Consider the following 19725-nt stretch of genomic DNA (forward strand, 5'->3'; position numbering starts at 1 on the left):
CGATTGTCATATGGAGTTCCATTCAGTGGATTTACAATTTTGTTTATCCAGTTAGCTGTTGCGATCTCATTAAAAAGTGTATTCCTAAAATATGTCGCGTAAGGTAAGCGACGACGAGTATACTCGTCAAGTACAGAGTATATGTGGCTGTTATAACATAGAAATAAGTTGTAATGAAAAGACTGTTCTATGCTTTTTAAATATATTTTAATTGATATTGATATAAAATATATTTTAAAAATATCGCCATTTCTTCGTAACGAGTATACTCGTCGGAGACGTCTAACTGGTTATACATTGTTTGTGGCCTTCGTGCAACTTAATTGACCGAGGGTGCCATTAGTTTTTTGGTTCACTCTTTCATATGTAGTATTACCTTCTAATGGTAAATAGTTGAACACTATAGACTAGCTACACAAGCGTATAATTTCCTCAGCCACTGAACTGATCTTCAGATCTTTACTGGGTTCGTCATGTCACACATGCCGCGTTGCGTTTACTATGGTCCTGGACATGATAGATCGTAAAGCTCCTAATTTAGCGATGTGGCTCTCAGCAGCCGTGTTCCGCGGATCGATATCGTACGTCCAAATTAGTTTGACGATTGTTCCGTAGACGAGAAGTTGGTTATCTGTACTTAATTTTCCACGTTTGCTCTGATAAGCCAATACATATTCTTCCTTCCGATTTCTAATCTGGTCGATCTTGCCGCGTACGTGTTGTTTCCACGTTAGTCGAGAGTCTAAGTGGATTTCTAAGTAGGTAACTGTTGTTGTTTGAGACATTTGTAGTATTATTGAGAGCTATCGTAGCCTACAACGCCACTCCTTAGAGTGGATGTAATGTGTTTGCCTTTATCCGCGTTTACTTTGGTTTTCCATTGGTTTAATCTTTGTCTAAGCTAATGGACAATTATCATCGCAGAGCGAGCACTCGATCTTCTCAAGAACGGGATTTCAAACGAGAAAGTTGTACTCTTCGTTTTCGACTTATTTCCGTACACACAATAATCCGAGAATTGATCAAATACGCTTATATCAGACAAGTATTGGAATTCGATTTTCTCGAGAAAGAAACCGTCAACGTAATTTCGTTATTGCTGAATTTCGTCTTGTTCTTCCTGACGTCGCTCGACGTACCGCGAATTTAGGCGCACAATGTATTTTAAGACGAAACATAGAATCACCATCGTTCATTCAGTAACGCGCAGGAGGCCAGGCTAAAGGATCGTCGTCGAATTTCATCGTTGCGTAATAGGGTAGATGAGCAAGTTGGCTCGCAACGGCTCGTTGCCTGTATATCATCAAACACGAAACGACGAGCCGTGTTTTCAACATGAAATATACCCACGCACCGTACTGACGTGGGCTGCCGTATAGTAGAGCCATCCGTTTGTCACGTGGGACCACAAAATTAAACTTAAAAAATTACACCCCTGTCCACGTGGCCAACAGGTCGTTTGTTATTTTGCATCCGCCCTCTACCTCTTTCACATTGGTCTCATTCAAACTCTCTCTCCGCGCCCCCAAACCAGCTTTTCACAGGATGAACTTGCCACTCCGACCGATTGCCACTGTTTTCCAAGGTGTCGAATGCGGATTTGTTTTATTCTCGCTTTTCTATTTTTCCTCTCTTTTTGCTTATTTTTCTTCTTTTTTCTGCATGTTCGAGCGGAAAAAGTAGACTGATTTCAGCGTTTAACGAGAACGTTCGTTACAACCGGTACGTCGATCAATGCGTTTGCATTTGGGTATTTGGGATTGCGATCATCGTTTACAGATTCCGAAAGATTAAACGATACCAGGCGGGAAAATTGAATTGCTGTTTCAGCAATTTTGTTTGTTTGAAAATCGAACCTGTTGACAATTGTTAGTCGGATCAGTTCTAAACATAAATTAGAAATTGAAAAAGGCAATGCTGTGCGAATATGCACACGAGTATTCGTGGTCGTGATTGTTTGCAAATTATGGTCCACGTGCTGATTGATCGTATGAACTAGGAATTAGATGATACTTTGAACATTATTTTCGAAAATACATTATGGATTAATCTCGTTAGTGTAAACGAATTCGTAATGTATTGAGAAGAGCCGGATTTATTTTCTGATTAATCAGTTAGCTGTTTCCCACGGATATACTCGTCACGAAGCAACGGCAATATTTTGTCTTACGACGAGTATACTCGTCACGTGTAAAAATAGCTTCAATTTGCTGCTACAAAAATTACAAAATAGAACAGTCGTTTCATTACAACTTAATTCTATGTTATAACAGCCACACATACTCCGTGCTTGACGAGTATACTCGTCGTCGCTTACCTTACGCGACACATTTTAGGAACACAGTTTTCGAACAGCTAACTGGTTAATTGTCTCGAAGACATATTTTTAAGTGGACGAAGAACATCATGAATTAATTTCGCTGTCTATCAGTAGAATTTCGTTCGCTATGTTTTAACGAGAGAAGAAACTACAATTGTTCGTTCGCGAATAAGGAAAGTTCATTGTTATATTAATTTAATACCGTTGCGAATAATTTTGATTAAAATGATAATCCATTTTAATCAGTTCTATGTGACGAATTTGTTATCAAACATTTTACTCGCACCTCGCAAATTCACCCGGTATTTCACGATGAAACGTAGTTCGTTAAAGTTAAACTTATTCGCGTCGTTACATTCGGCGCACAAATCTTGTTCATCCGCCGCTGGACGGTCTGCAAAAAGCGTATTATTAATCGTTTCTCGCCGTGTTACTTGGAATTCATATTCATACACACAACACATATATATGTACAGGGTGTCCGGCTAGAACTAGAATTATAATTATTTATACTAGAAGTGTAATGATTTAAAACACAAGTATGTGTGTATATTTTTTTGTGAAAAAAAAAAAATGATGGGAAGCATCGCTTAATGCATGCACAGAGGTATTGGACGCAGTTTTGCCTTACAAGATATTTTTATATTCGTATTAGGAATCGTTTTAGAAGTATCGTTGTAATTCGGACGATTCGAGTTAATTTGCGAAATTTGGTTGCTGTCGCTTAGTCATGATATTTCTCATCAAATTGCAGTATAATCTAATTTTGTAAAAAAATTAAATTTCACTTTGAGCTATAAATGGAATTCTTGTGTTCTATGTTTACAATTCAAGGAATATAAATTGTAGAATAATAGAGAGAATGAATTATACAATAAATACAAATTACAGAATAGGTGTTGGATATAAATTGTAGAATATAATTAAACAATTAACGAATTATGCTCCGCCCTTTAAATATTATGACGAGTGTTTTGCTTCGAATATTTCATATATATCTTTGCATGCCACGTATTTTGCATTCTAGGAATTTCTGCATTATTTACATGCTTCATAAATGCATAAACATTGGCAACTTATTTACAATTACGAAGCGTGGACTTATCAACTTATTTTTACCTAAAAATAAGTCTAACTGAACCAATTATCATGATTAAATAATGCAATAAATCGCATCAGTTGCCGCGATTAACAAATAAATATTTCAATGAATAAACCAATAAATAATAATAAATAAGCAAACATATAATAATAAATCAATTTAATTACATGGGTAAACCCACCGATAATTAAGCCAATTACCGTTAATAAATGAAATAAATAAATCGATTTTCATTGTTAAACACCATCAAATAAAAAAATCCCAAACTCACGTAATATCGACTTTCGCTATCTTTATTTTAGCGTCAAGTTGCTTGAGGCACCCTGTATATGTATCTTATGGTATGCAATGTTCACATGCTCGAAAGGGAGAAGAATTACAATTTCGTAGCTCGTTGCTGCTCTTTTCTTCCCCTCGTCTTCTTTTTCCCTTCTTTTTTTTTTACCCCTTTCCTTTTTTCCTTCGCAAATACAGATTTTATTCTTCGTGGCTGATATGCAAATGAAACGGAATTAATGGTTGCTTGTCTCTCCGCAGGAGACGAAGAGTGGGACGACGGGAACGAGCAAAATGTCCTGGAGGTAACCGAGCAGGATAATGAGACAACGGGAATTAAACGTGAGTGTTACTAAATACTTTCTCGTCGTTAGCCAACGTTTACGTTAAATCTAGACAGTTAACTGGATTTTCGTTATATTCCACTTTTGTTTGTAACTCTTTTTTAAGAAGAAAGTATTAAGTACTTTTTTAAGTAGTACTCGTGGATTATTTATTAATTATATATGATTACTATTATTATTATACTATACTATACTATTATGATTATTATTAATTATAAATTATTATTATTATTATATGGTTTATGATTTGACAATTTCTTTTACAGAGGATGACGAGGAGGAAGAGGAAGAAGAGGAGCTGCAGAGAGCGTTCAGTCAACATTCGGAGGGTAAGTCGAGGACTTCTATCAATAGATTCTGTAGATTTTTAATTTTTCCATTGCTCGCACTTTTCTATAGATCTCAGATTTTCTTCGCCGTTTGTTCGATTTTTGGCCAATTGCTTAATGGCCACTCGACGATAAACCACGGTATACATCACACACGTTTCAAAAAGATTAGACAAAATTCCTATAGATCTCAAATTTTCTTTGCTATTCGTTAGATCTTTGATAATTGCTTGATCTCAAATCAAATTGCTCAATGATCAAATCAGGACGTAAACCATATATTTTACCAGCAAATTAGACGAAGAAGCCAAAAGAAGAAGAACTTATACAGACCAGAAGATGTATTATACTGCAAAGCCAGAAAACTTAAGAAATTCATCATTTTAGCGTGGTTCGGTGGCGGATTAGCTTTAATTTCGGGTATACAGCGACGCGTTAACCCAGTGAGAAGGAAGAATCGGTTTCCGCGAGCATCTTCTTCTCTGGAGCATCGAATATACTCGGTACAATGAAGCACTGCCGGCAGACGACTATCGTTATGCAGATGTAACAATGGGCCAGGAATTGAGGGAGGCGCGGTCGGTGCATTCTGCCGCATTCTGGTGCATTACTTTTATCAGTCCTCGCGGGACATTGCCTCGCGACGCAACAATGCGTTCAGACACGTCGTCATTGTTCGTAGTCGCCGTTCAAGAAACGTACCAACCCACCTTAGACCCTATGAATATGGGATTCCTTTGTCCCCTCTGGATCCTTTCGCGTGTCGCGTGTGCCTCGTCGACGCACGCCTTTTTCCTTTCCCAACCAGATCGTTTCATTCGCTCGTTTTCATCTCGATCGTTCGAAATTTATCCGCGACGCACGCGTAACAAAAGGAGGATAAATGGCGAGAGAGCGGCGAAATTGGATCGTTTTAACCGGTTAGCTGTTTTTGACGAGTATACTCGTCGTCGCGAAGATATGGCGATACTTTATATTGCGAAAAAAGGTAGCTACAATTTTAGATTGGAATTTAGTAATTGCTGAAAATTGCAAAGTGAAACAGTCATTTCTTTACAAGTTAATTCTATGTTATAACAGCCACGTATACTCGGTGCTTGACGAGTATACTCGTCATCGCTTACATTGCGCGACATACTTAATTTTGAAAGAGGTCGCAACAGGTAACTGGTTAATAGAATCTTCATTTATTTATGTTTATTTCCACTTAGATTTCTACGATCGCAAGAAGAAAAATTGAGCGTACAGATCTGCTCCACTTAGCGTGTTTATACATTTTGTTAATTTCCTACAAATGTATAAACAGCCGTAGGCTAATTACAAAATATCGCGTTGATAAATGGCCCGAAAAATTTGAGCAAGGGGATTGTTTAACCCTGTTACATTCGTTGAATCGTTTTAGGCTCGGTCGTGTTTTTTTATTATTAAATTTCTTAAGTTTGTTTAAATTTCTTAAATAAAGTAATTTGTATATATTGCATAATAGTAGTATACAAGTATTACAATATGTAACAACATTTGAGTATATTACATAATAATTAAATTGTGAATTTTTATTTCTTTAGGATGTTCGAAATTTGAAGGGGCGAAAATCTACACCGCGCGTATAAAATCTAAAAATATACAAAATATTTAAGATAGGCTGTTTATTACAAGGAAACAAATGTTTCTACTCAGATCCTATATTTCTTTAGCTGTGTTCATAAAAATGTAAAAATACATAAAAATCCCGAGTCTAGTAATGAACGATCTATTCATCATATTTAGAAATTAATGCAGACAATTATAGCGAAAATAATTAATATGTTCATAATTATAGAAATTATCGAAATTACATTATACGTAGTAATGTCATTAAAATCATTAAGTGATCCCACAAGGGGAGTTTCTATTTACTTCACGCATATGGTATATAGCATATGGGGTGTAGAAGAAGTGTTAGCTAGGGCAATTCCTTTCAGAATTGTAATAGGGGCTCAGGTGGCGAAAGTGATCCAACCGTGCTTATTATGTCGATATGTCCTCTCCACGGTATAGCTAGGAAACAATAGTATCTTAAGCGATATAGACCTGGATTGTTTTTTCGATACGTCATTCTGTCTTTTTCTTTTTGCTACACAGTCAGTGACACTGTACTGCTATCGTAAGCACTGAAAAAAAAGCTATGCGAAAGCCATTATGCTTGACAATGAATGGGATATTAACCGAAAAATTGTCCATTTGTAACGCCAAAACGTCGAAGCTACGCGATAAATTTCGATTACGCGAATTATATCGAGTCGCACCGCACCGAAATGAACGCGTGAATTTTCTGCAGTAAATTGGGATATTTCAAAGCGCAGTATTTTTTTGTTGTCTAAACCCGTAACGAGATTCAAAGTGGATAAGTTTGCCAGAAAAATTCTGAAATCCTGCGATCTTCAAAATTGTATAGTCAATTTTGGCGACTTTGACAAACTGATTCGAGTCTTTCACAAAGCTGAGCTAAAACTACCTAAATTCTTTGATTACAAGCAAACGCGTGCCAATTGTGGATATTTCAAAGCACAGTTTCTTCTTTAGAAACTTTGGACAAGATTCTTCTAACTTCTAAGATTCAGCAATTTTCAAAATTGCATAGCCAACAACTTTGACAACTTTGACAAACTGATCCGGGTCTTGTGAAACCTAAGTTAGAAGTTCTCCACTCAACAAATTCTCCACATCAATTAGCGAGTACCGTGAAGTTCCAGCAACGTTCACGAATCAACGCGAGTTCCCTTCAAACTGAACCAAGAATTGCAAGATCCTCCGATCTTCGGGGCTGATAATCTAAAAATCCGCAGACTGATACTGCGAAAGCTCGGAGGCCGAAAGTTGCAGCGCAACCGCAGCAAACCTCAGGCTCGGTCGTAGCCTAAAAATTCCGAGATCCTGAAATCGATACTCCATTAGCTAACGCTAAGCCAAATAAACCATGATCCTGCAGCCACCCGAGTCCTTGTTACACTGCTATCTTCCAACAACGAGCAACGACCAGTTTAATAGAAGCAGCTGGAAAACTCGTGTCGCTAACGTTGCGTCATTTTGTTCCTCTGTAATGAGCGGCGATGGCTTCTATATAGAAAGACAGAGACAAAGACACAGAGAAAGAGACAGAAACGTAGAAACCGTGTATTAAAGAAACAGAGGTGCCTCGATGTTTTCACTCTCGAGTAGCAACGACAGCCGCGCTATACCGTTCTGTAGGAACGAAAGAGCGAATAAGAGGGAAACTATAGACAGAGAGAAAGAGGGGCAAAGAGTAGGAAAGGGGAGAGAAAGAGAGAGAGAGAGAACCACCGAGGCATCTCCCTTGGGAGTCGGTGGCCTCCTCGGGGATACAACCTCGTTTCGAGCTCCTCCAAGCCGGTTTTACCTTGGAGTATAAAGCGGACGCAAGTACACTTGGCGAAAGGTAAGCTGAAATAATAATCGGCTGGTACAGGGAGGAACGGATAAAAGTCGGATCTCGCTTCTCCTCGGGGAGGAAGAGCAAGATCTGTCTCGGCTACGCGGAAAAGGAACGAATCTTTCGTTGCGAACGGTTGTTGCTTCTCCGCTGCTGCTGTTACTATTGCCAGCGTGGCTTGGCTTCGTTTGGCTCGCGTAAGAACAGGCAACGAAATTTTATGGGGTCTCGAGGATTGTCAGCGGAATCGTTAGGCGAGATTATACGAGGCTCCTTCATCTTCCTGTATAGACGCCAAGGACGATGGTATTGTTTAACGAGTTGTGTATTAAACTGTTAGTATACGTTGCGTACGTGGTTGCTGGGTGAAAGAATGACGCGGAAACGTGCCTCGTGTCCTCCGTTCGATTTTGAAATCGAATTTGCTAGCGGATTATGACTAGTGATGAGACAAAAGATGAATCAGGCTTGTGAAGCAAGTTTTTAGTCAAGTCATTGGAAAAATTGTTCTCAGAGTTTACGCCTATTGCTGATTTGATAGAAGTTAGATTTTCGAGATTGACAGTCGCAATCGATATTTATCGGTTCGCTTAAATGTGTATACGTTCATTTTACATGCGTTACGACCGTTCAGCTTCTTACATTCGTAAGTTTAGGGCAAACCCTAAGCATCGCACAGTTGCTTCAGATTATGCGAAATATGGGCTTGCTTGTCAAACGTGAAATCATGAAATCTCAACGACACGAATATCACCACGATCTTTCTACTCAAGCTTAAAGTTAAATCGGAACGAGACTAAATTTTATATGGTTAATATCGTGCATTTCCAGTAAATGAGATAAAATAAAAGTAAGTGTTATTCTGGAAATATTTGCAATTCAATTTTGAGAAACTAAGTTCAAATTCACTTCATGAAGTTCGCGCGTCTGGCACGTTATTGAGTGTGGACTTCTTCGATTATTGAGATCTCAGAAACTAACCAGTTAGACGTTTCCGACGAGTATACTCGTCACGAAGAAATGACAATACTTTGTGTTTATTCAAATTGGAGGAATTTTTATTGTTTCGTTTGGAAGTTAAAGATGAAAAGAGAGAGAATCACGTGCTCATCGGTGGAGCTTAGGAGCAATGAATGAAACTTGCCTTTTAGTGGAAAATTGGAGGGAAAAAGAACCAGTCGTTCTCCTATGAATTTGTTTAATTTAGAGAAACTTTATTATTTCGAGGGTGATAGAGGTATTCTATATTCATAGTAGAATTTGAGAGTAACGAGTGATGGATTAAATTTGTCTTACAGTGAAAAATTCAGCAAAATTGTACAAGTCTCCATGAATTTATCTAATTTAGAAAAATTCTGTTATTTCGACTAAAAGTCACTTACAGTGGAGTTCGTACCGAAGCTTCAACTCGTACTAAACGATAAATAAAAAACGACGAATTGTTAACTGAAAGCGAAGGGAAATGATACAAACGAGATCAGTGACAGATATGAAGAAACGTTGTTCCTTGTCATTAAACTACCAATTACAAACTCCTATTAATGCTCGAATTAAAAATTCGCAATATCCGAGAATATTCTAACAAAGAATTACAAACGCACAAGATTAAACGTTTAAACAAAAAGAATTCTCAGGACGAAAAATTTATTTCTCCTATGCCGATGATCAATAGAGCGTAAAGATAAAATGACGAATCTTTCCGTAGGATACATCGGGATGCGCATCGTCCGTGTATTACGATTATCCTGGGAATATTGACTCGATTTCATCCTGAAGATCGTTGGTAGTCGAGGTGAGGTAGGTTAACGCCTTGCACCAACGACCAGCAAAAGAATTCCGAGGGTGGTTTCTGTTAGTTTCTTTCTTCCTTTCTCTTTTCTTTCCTTTTTTTTTTTGCTATCCATGGAAGGGTGGTTTCTGTTGCGACTGAAACCCGCTGGGTCTCGATTATTCGAACAACACGTTCACATCCGACCTTCTTTATCGATCCTCCTTTATTTCGAATCTTTTTTCGCCAGGCCAGATGCAGCCAATTACGAATTAACCAGGCGCGTACGTTATTGCTTAACAAAGGGGCACGCGTCGCGTAGGCGTTGGAGTTTTTTTTTTTTTGAGAATTTGATTTATGGAAAGGGAATCGTCGCTCTTGAAAACGTTTCACGAATCGTTGGAAGCGGAGGGCTGCTGTCTGTCGATCTTAAGTTACTCGTTTGACTTGTTAACGAACGTGCTTGGTCACTTGTGGACGTGTTTAAATTAAAAGAATTATCGATTTTTTTTTAAATGCAATCTGTGTATGAGCAATCTATCGTACAATGAGAATAGGCAGGGATTGTGGTGACTTAAATTGACGTGAATGCGAGTACACCCAGTGATGTATCACTGTATGGTGGTAGATGTAAAAAGTGACGTCTCTTTAACGCATGGCGTCCGGTAATTTTATGGTCGTTGGACTGATTCTTCAATCGTTGTTGATATAACCCGCCGTGTCTGGCGATTTCTTTTTTCATCGTTTATTTGTCTCGTTTGGGATATAAAACAATCTGCGTTCGAAGTGGAATTATCAATTATATCAATGCGATTATCAGTTATATTGCGTTGTATTAACAAGCTCATGGAGACATATTTAAAGAGGATCGCAAAAGGATTGCAGTGGTTGCAAAAAGTACGTACTCATTTTCCAATGAAGCGGTTTTTAACGAGCTTCTATATTTCGCTTTCACAGTATAAAATTTTCCTAGCCGTGTCGAAATACAACTAAATGATACGAAATTTAATATGCTCGGATCTGATCAATTAGCATGTGGACGTGAAAGCTTGAAACTTCATATTCATTTTTTTTTTCTTTCAGCAATTCCTTATTTTTATCTTGATTTTTTGTATTTCTTTAAAGCATCGTTGCACTTTTCCTAAAACTAAATTAAATACGTTTCTATAATAACAAATTATGAGAGTACGGGCAAGTTCGTAAATAAGCGATAAATTAATTGATACGTCGGCGTTATTAAATTCGAAGGAGAAACTAGTAGAGTAAACGTTGCTGGAAAAATGTATTCCTGTTAATAATATTCTTCACGTTCCTGATGAAAATTTTCCTTAATTAATGTACGTAATACCGGTTTCCATTTCGCTGGATGTTCTTGAAGAAACTGGGACTTCATCCAGGGAACGAATGTATCCGTATTTATCAGTATTATTTAACAGACAGGAGAGACACGGCTTCCCGAACAGCTTTCGCATAATCTTCCTACCGCCCTCTCATTTTTCGTCGCCCACCATCAGGTTGGAGGACCTGCCAACCTCTCCCATTGGGAGAACCGAGATCCCCCATTTTCTTAATGTCAGAGATTTCAATTCGTCACGAACACCGACCCGACGACGTTTTTGTTGGACGATTTTTAAGAGATCGCTCTTACCTCACGCTATTAACTGTTAAAACTGTGACATCTTCGCGCACCCATTCTTCTCGAATTTCATTTTATCGAATTTTTCAATATCAAATCATCTTCTCCAATTTCATATCGATCTACTTTGCTTCATTTTTTAACCAACAAATCTGCCGATAACCCGCCAAAAAGCCTACAATACACCAACGTGATAATACAGATCAACGTGATCGAAGAATACAAAGAAAATAACGTACCCTCGATACGTAGCTTGTCCCGTATGGGAATGCAAATTGTTTGGATAAAAAAAGGAGCCAAAGCGATGGATAAATAAATTTATCCGTCTAAACGCGCCAATAAGCTTCGAGACGAAAATCAACAAAACGGAAACTTAAAAGACGGGAAGCTTGCCAGAACGAGACGGTAAACGAGCGAGAGAGAACAGAGAAACGGAGTTCTCCATCTTCCCCTGGGAAGTTGGCAAGTCATGTACCGCAAAAAACTCTCTTCATGGAAATCCAAATTTCAACAAAAAGGAGCCAAACCAACATAGTGCTTGTAACTTCCACGCTTCTAATCGATAACTAAATTCACCACTTCAAACACGCTATCGAGTCTCGAAGCCAAAAACGAAAAGAGCAAGTTTGCTAAAAGGGGACGGTAAACGATCGAGAGAAAAAAGGAAGAGCCAAAGGGGAAGAGAGTTCCGCGTTTCCTCACAGAGAGTTGAAAAGTCGCATACGGTGAAACGAAGATCCAAATTTGAACAAAAGGAAGCCAGGCCAGAACATCGTGCTTGCAGCTTGAACTCTTTGCGAAGTAAATATATAAATAAGTGAATTTGTCAGTGTAAATACGATACAGCAACGCGTCTGAAGAGCAAAAACAACGGAAGCAACGGTTGAAGAAGGAAGTTTGCTAAAACGAGACGGTAAACGATCGGGGGAAGAAGAGGAGAGTCAAAAGGAAAGAGAGTTTTTCATTTCGTCGTACGAAGTTGGAAAGCTCCGCACTGTAAAATGATCTCTTCGTGAAAATCCAAATTTCAACGGAAAGAAGCCAATGCTAGCGTGGTGCTTCTGACTTCGAGTTCTGCGATCGACAGATACACGCGTAAATAGATAAATTCGCCAATCCAAATATAACGTGTCTTAAAGCTGAAACCAACGAAAGCAAAAGCTTGAGGAGGAAGCTGGCTAAAATGAGACGGTAAACGATCAAGCGGGAAAAAAAGGAGAGCCAAATAGAGCGAGAGTTCTTCATTTCGTCGTACGAAGTTGGAAAGGCTCGCGTCGTGAAACGAGATCTTCGTAGAAATCCAAATTTCAACGAAGAAAAGCCGAACCAACGTCGTGCTTGCAGCTTCGACTCTTCCAATCAAAACATTTATAGAGAAAGTTAAACTTAGTGTTGCATCCAAAAACATCATGCTGAACTATCACGAGTAGAACATCATCGTGCATTGTATGGTTATTTTAGCTGCTTCAACCGTGTGATATTACACGCCAATACATCCACCGAACTCTTTCTGCAACCATCTCTCTTGCTTTGAACACACCAACGTCCTCTTATATCGCCTTAGATCTTGCCTGTCGCATTGTCTTTATTCTTATTTTACCAGTTAGTAATTCTTGGTATTTAAATTCTATTTAAGTACTTAGTCACTTCTTGTTAATCACGTACTAGCCGCAACTGGTCGTAGCTACCATGTTCCCAGCGATTCTAATTGTTAATCAACCACTCGATTACTCGCGTCTATCTTTCTTCTAAAAGAGGAATTATAACGAGAGTTATATAGTAAGAAATACGTATAATATAACGATTATAGTAAAAGGATTATAACGAGTTTGCCCGTCGAGTGTAACAAACAAAATTACGTACAACCGTGGTCGTTGAGTAACCCTCGATGGTGTGAATGGGGCTCCGGATAAATAAATTAAAGGAAAAAAAGAAAGAAAAAGAAACAAATAAATAGACGAATTTATCGAGCCAAATACACCGGTGAGTCTCAAAACCGAAAGCAACAAAAGCAAAACTTACGGAAGAAAGTTTGCCGAAACGAGACGGTAAACGACCAAGAGAAAGGAAGAAGGGAGAAGAAGAGTTCTCCGTTTTCCCGCGGGACGTTGGAAAGTCCTGTAGCTGGTATAGCCGCACGACGTGAGAGATCCAAGAGGTGCAGGAGGAGCAGGACACGGAGGTAAAGAGGGCGCTCAGGGATGAGGAAGAAGGTGGATGGAAGGGGTGGTGGGTGGAGAGACGGGAGAGCACACGCGAGGGGAGTTGGGCGAGAGGGTATATTATGGGGAATGCCAGGGGAATCCCTGGAGACCACCGGGGCAGCCCAGTGCGCATGCGTCGAGCTGATTAGTTCTCCCTCTTCCCCCTCCATTCGCCACCCACTCCCGCCAACCCTCTGCGTCCCTCCCGTTCACCCCTTCGCCACTCTTTCGCGTTCCCGGAGTGCTGGCAGCGCCAGAGGAGAGCACGGAGTCCCATGGGATCTGGCCCCGCTGCCTCTTCGCACTTTCCACCCTTCTACCACCACCCCCTTTTCGACCATCCCTTCGCCAGCTGCTTCATCCTTCTTCAACCTCTACTTCAACGTTACTCCTCGTTTCTCTTCATCTCGTTTACGTTTTCCCCTGTCTCTCTCTCTCCCTCTCTCTCTCTCTTTTTCTCTCTCTTCCGTTATATCGTATTCTTCTTTTCTTTTCGTTGTATCATTCCTGTTTTTGTTTTTCGCTTTTGTACTCCATTTGTGCGAGCTCGGGTGGAAGTTTTTGGTGGAACGTTAGCGTGGGCGCGGAGTTTCGCTGGAGGAGCTTTCAATGTCGCGTTGTGAATTTTTGAGATCTTTAGGAAGCTTAGCTTATGGAGATGGGAGGACGCGTGTTTTCGCTGGTAATTTGTAACGTATCGCTTGGAAACTTTTGCTAATAGTATTATACATACATCCGATATACCGGGACCTTGGTAATTCATTCTGTAACTTGGAAATTCAGCCGTACCTCGTTCAACGCTTCTTTTAATAATCCGTCATGTATATATTTATGATATATTTTCAATACCTACGAGAGAAATGTTTCATTTCTAGAAAAAAAATTATCTATCAATTTCTGGCTCCTTTCCGAGAAACAGTACTTGTTATCGATGGTAATTTCGAGTTACCACTTTTGTGTAAAACTATGTAACAACTCGTCGCATAATTCCAAAATTCAGCCGTACTTCGCTCCACTTCTTTAAACATTCCATTCAATAATTGCCAATATATGCGTAAAATGGTACCCGAAAAATGTCAATCGATAGGGAGGCAAACTATCCTAGTTAATGGCAGTTGCAAATTGTCTATGAGCTCGTCGATCGTTTACGAGAAAGAGCCAGGAATCGTTTCGAGTCGCGAATCGCGCTTGTTCTTGAATGGCTCTTGATCAAGAGCAAGGAAAACGGCTTTAGGTACAATGGCACTTTCTCGGTGCGACTGTACTCGCCGATATAAGGTTGTCCCAGGTGACGAGCTGCCTCGGGCCATGGCACAGCGCTACGTATCCCTTGGGACCGACTCTAGGTTTCTCCTTTTCTCTCCCTTTCTATCGTTCCTCTTCCTTATCCCCCCTCCCGTCTCTTCAACTCTCCCTTTCTTACTCTTGCATCGTAAGAGAGAAGAGGAGAGCTTGGTGAACATGCACGGATAGACGCACACGCGGAGAAGAGACCGGAAGATACATGCGCGTTTTACACGCGCGATACGGATGCACCTGTGCCAGCCGATGGGCTGAAAACGCTTGCAATCGCTCGCTGGCCCGGTGAATTTTTTAAGTTACCACGTAGATTGGTTGAAATTAAACGTTATCGATGGCAGTCCAAGCGGAAGACGTTGAACCTTGAATCGAATTCCTTGAATCTCCGTTGGTCGAATGATCGAATGGTCATTCGTCTTGCGAATCGTACATATTTCTATATGATTGTATTATGCGAGAGTATTTTTGTAACGATATAATGCAGTTCTTTAACGTTCTAAACAGACGTTACAAGTCTTACAGATTGTAGATGTTACGGTGTAGGAGCTGATATCTTTAATGAGAAAATTTTTGTTGCGGATAACAATGATTATTATATGTTACGGATTCTGAATGATTAGGATTTTCTTGATTACCGGTAATCATCGTCGGTGACGGGAATTTTATTTCGTTCACGAACTACCATTATCGACGAAGGAAATTTAATTTTGGTTACCAGTAACCGATATAAATGATCAATGAAATGTTTTCTTTTCTAGTTATCAGTAAACTTTCATCGATGGCACGAATTTTATTTTGCTTACCGATAACCGTTATCGACGAGGAAAATTTTTCCTGGCTACATCCGGCTATTGTCAATCGTTATTAACGTTATTTATGATTAGCGCATATTCATTGGCAATGTGAATAAAATTAATGAGATAAAATTTATATATTTTGTTAAGCGAAAAGAAAATCGGTATGAAAATATATAAAACAAAGAATAGAATAGAAGATATCGTAATAGAATAATAATACAATTATTAATAAAAATATTGTAACACAATATAGTTTCATCCTGTTCTTTGTTTCAAATATTCTCATATCGCTTTTTAGCTTAATAAATGAGTTTTATAATTAAATTTCTCTATATCGCCTAAATGAATACCAATTATCAATAACAGTCGACAATACTCGAATGCAACGAGGAAAAAATTTTCTAATGGTTATCGATAACCAAAATAAAATTCGGGACATCGATAATGGTTACTGGTGAACAAGAACAACCCCGGTCATTTGTATCGGTTACTGTTAATCAAAATTAAATTTCCGTCATCGATAATGGTAACTGGTAGCTGAAAAAAATGTTGATCATTCGTAATGATTACTCGTAATTAGAATAAAGACTTATAATCATTTCAGTTTTTGCTAGATTTCTTTCAAATTTGTCGATAACTTGCCTGCGTTGAAATAAAAATTAGTTTTCACACGGTAACATTTTTCCAAAAAAAGGTAACTGCTATATTGGACCTCTGGTTTCAAAGTAAGATATCGATTATTGGATAGACGTTATTCCTTAATCTGAACCTGAATGGGAAGATTTCTAATAAATTTGATAGAACATTGAAAAAGGAAATGTGCAATCGTCTACAATAGATGTTAGGATTCAAGAAAGAAAACTGTTATCTTTAGCTAGTATTAAATACTCAATATTTTAAAAATGCTGTACGGAAGAAAATCAAATTTTACACGATTTTGTTTATTGTCTATTGTTTCATAATGAATCTCTTACGAACCTGATTTTGACTTTCTCGTCCTATCGCAGCCTGCGCTGCTATGTACAAACGCGTACGTAAAAAGGCTGGGCAAAGAATAGAATCACAGTGAGCGCATAGAGAAACGTGGCGAACGCTTTTGTGAATTAATTTCACAGGCTTGAAATCATAGTTGTGACGTTACATAAACACGACACTGTATATGTGATCTCATGATACATTCCAAATTACACAGCGGGACATTATACAAACCTAAATTCGTGCACGTGCATGATCATATCTGTCCAGAGCTGGAATAATGATCATAAATTTTCGCTTGCAGCAACACCTAGCTGTTCAACAATGGTGAACGATATTACGTATAGGAGTGTGACGTTGTTTCACATATGTGTGCTAGTTTGAACTCTTATTAAATCATGGATATTAATTAGAGTCATTGATGATTTTATTACAGACAGCATAAAATCAATTTTCTAATAATCTTCGTCTACATATTGATTTTTTTATAATATACAAATTCCTAATAATTTTTTTCTCCAGTTAAAGTCTAGCATTCCCCCTCTCTTTGCATACTTTCAATCGAAAAAGTACTCATTCTTCGGAAACTTATGCTGTTTCTTCTCTTATAAATTTTTGCTTTAATCCGTTTCTTTTTGTTTGTAATTTCCCAAAATCAGTAGGATTGTGAAATTAGAATGTTGTCTGAGCAGCAATCGGTATTTCTACTCGCTCGAGATACTTCTGGGCAAAAATCTTTTTTCTGTATTATTATACAGAATATTACGTAATATTGTACAGGGAAATTAAATCCTTCGAATTAGTTTTATCGTCTGTGTGTATCAACGTTTGTTATGCAGTGACGAGTATGTTGACGAAGAAGAGTTTCTCTCTTTATAGTAAGACTAAATCCTTCCATAGTAAAATAACAATTTTCAGCAACAATAACAAGTTGATTTTCTTCAAATCTATAGTTTGCCCATAATTTTCGTTTCTCACCACAATTTACCTCTCTTTGAACGTCCTTTATTGATAACGCTTAACTTCGCGATGATCAGTGTCAAACCGTTCGTTATCAAACTGTTCATTATCAAATTGTTTCTCGATAAACAGAGGTAGCAACGAAACGAAATTCGAAACGAACGGCCGTGCATAAATACAAGTGCAGCCGCGTATTTTACGCGGCTACGAGAAACATTCTGGTGCCAGTTGTAAATCAACTCTCGCGTTATTCGACCAGCTTTCCGCGTGCCAGCGTGTAAAAATTCCTGGCGCAAAAATTGCATGGTTTTTTAATCTCCGCATCTCGGCGTAATTATTTTCTTCATCGTCAGGCGCGTATTTCGCTTTTGTAATTACACCCTTACCAGCGCCAACGAACGTTGATATTCCCTTTTTACGGGTTCCCTGTCACGTTACGTTCTCCAACTTGCAACATTTTTTCTTTTTCCTTCGCATCTCAAACCAATTTCTATTCAGGACGTTTGTTATTTTCCAACTTAATACGATAGGTAGCACTCTGAACATTATTTTTGTTTTATCCGAATATCGTTTTTAGAGGGAGACTACGTCAATGTTGGATCGAACGAAAGTTAAACAGTTTGTTGAAATATACGCGTGAAGCGAATCTCGAAAGCTTTCCAATAATTATTCTACAAAATATTTGCAAATCTGTTACGTATTTTATACGACATTTTTGGAAATTCATATAAATGTTGCAAGATATTTTTTCTTCCATACAAATTCGTTAAAATATTAGTAATCGTTTTCAGCATATAGTTAATACAAAAAGTAGCTCATTAAAGATAATGAAGCTTATTAATAGAACGAATAATTCATTGATACAATGAACAGTTTAATGAGTAGGCTTCATGGAAAGAGTTGAAATATTTTTCTATTTTTATATTTGCGAGAAATCTTCAGTATGCATAGTTTTTCAAAGTTTACCAATATAGTCATGAAAGACATGCCTCATTTTTCCTATGTCAGAATCGTGGATGTTTTAGATACCAATATATTCTAAGTAGTCCGAAGCTAGGCTTATAACCAATTAATGGAATCAACGTTATAAGAAACGATTTATACATTGACCTGTGGCCATTAAAAAATTAAACAGCCCTATAAAAACCTTTGTCACAAGGTTCATAACTTTGCGATTCAATTAGATGTAGTTCTTTTTCTGTGATAATCGCAGATGCACTTATAACAGTTACTTAATATAACGCATATTTCCTTTAAAAAGGTGTTAGAATATTCTTTTATTCTCCCGCAGTAAATATCTTGCAATTCCTATACACATTTTCCGATTCGTTAAAAATTTTATCAATATAATCGTCGATAATCGCTGCTTATTACGTATTTTACGACGTATTCGTCGACTTCTACGAGCATTATATTTTATCGATATAATCGTGACAATCGTTTCAAATTTATTCATAAAAAATGTCAAGTATCATATTATATGGATATAATCATGACAGAGTCGTTTCTCATTATGTGTCACGTATTCATAGAAAATGTCCATATGTGTTATCGATATAATCGTGGCAGTTGTTTCTCATTAAGCGTCACATATCCGCAAAAATGTTCTATATGTGTTCAAACGCTCTCACGACCTCTGACACCTGGAATTGTGTTAAAGTATAACATCTGCGAATGAAAAAACGTTAAAAGCAAACGCAAAAGTAGAATACTTTCAGTGGGGCAGCGGCACGATCAAAGTTAAATTGACTGTTTGATCTCTGATTTCTAATGCACTTTGTCACCCCCGTCGCCACCCTTTCCTCCTTCCCCCCTTTCCCCCGCTTTTCCCATTTGCGTTTCGATGCGTGTGCCGCGACACACCGTGTGTGAAACAGCTAGCCCGCTATAGTGGTAAAGTATGATACGGTCTCGAGCGACCAGACATTCCCATTCTATCATTATAAACTCGCTCTCCCGGCACCGGTGCTCCCTGTTCATATCTAATGCGATTGTACTCACGGTGGTAAACTCGTGGTAGCCGCAATTGCAATTGCAATTCGATGGAGCACGTCGACGGTTCCGAAGGTATCGTTTCTATCAGATTGATGCGTGCTGATTAAAGGAATCGGTTGTTTTACTGATGGGTTTCCTGCCGTCTGCTAGCGTAAAAGTATGAACCGGTTAGCTGTTCCTGACGAGTATACTCGTCGAGAAGAAATGGCAAGATTTCGCGTTATAACGAGGATTCGGAAGACGGATATTTCGCTGCAACTTAATTCTATATCACGACAGCCACGCGTACT

At 38.4% G+C, this 19725-nt stretch overlaps 1 protein-coding gene across 2 annotated transcripts in view; it reads left to right on the forward strand.

Annotated features, from left to right (window-relative positions):
- Positions 1-19725, forward strand: part of LOC117205224 (zinc finger protein 423 homolog) — a 136577-nt gene that overhangs the window by 18035 nt on the left and 98817 nt on the right. For both annotated transcript variants that reach the window (XM_033443419.1, XM_033443412.1), the window contains exons 2-3: positions 3960-4040; positions 4309-4371. In XM_033443419.1, the coding sequence (XP_033299310.1) occupies positions 3960-4040; positions 4309-4371 (144 nt within the window). The remainder of the gene's footprint in view (positions 1-3959; positions 4041-4308; positions 4372-19725) is intronic.

The sequence above is a fragment of the Bombus bifarius genome, unplaced genomic scaffold (assembly GCF_011952205.1).
Source record: "Bombus bifarius isolate JDL3187 unplaced genomic scaffold, Bbif_JDL3187 scf7180000007966, whole genome shotgun sequence".
Taxonomy (NCBI): domain Eukaryota; kingdom Metazoa; phylum Arthropoda; class Insecta; order Hymenoptera; family Apidae; genus Bombus; species Bombus bifarius.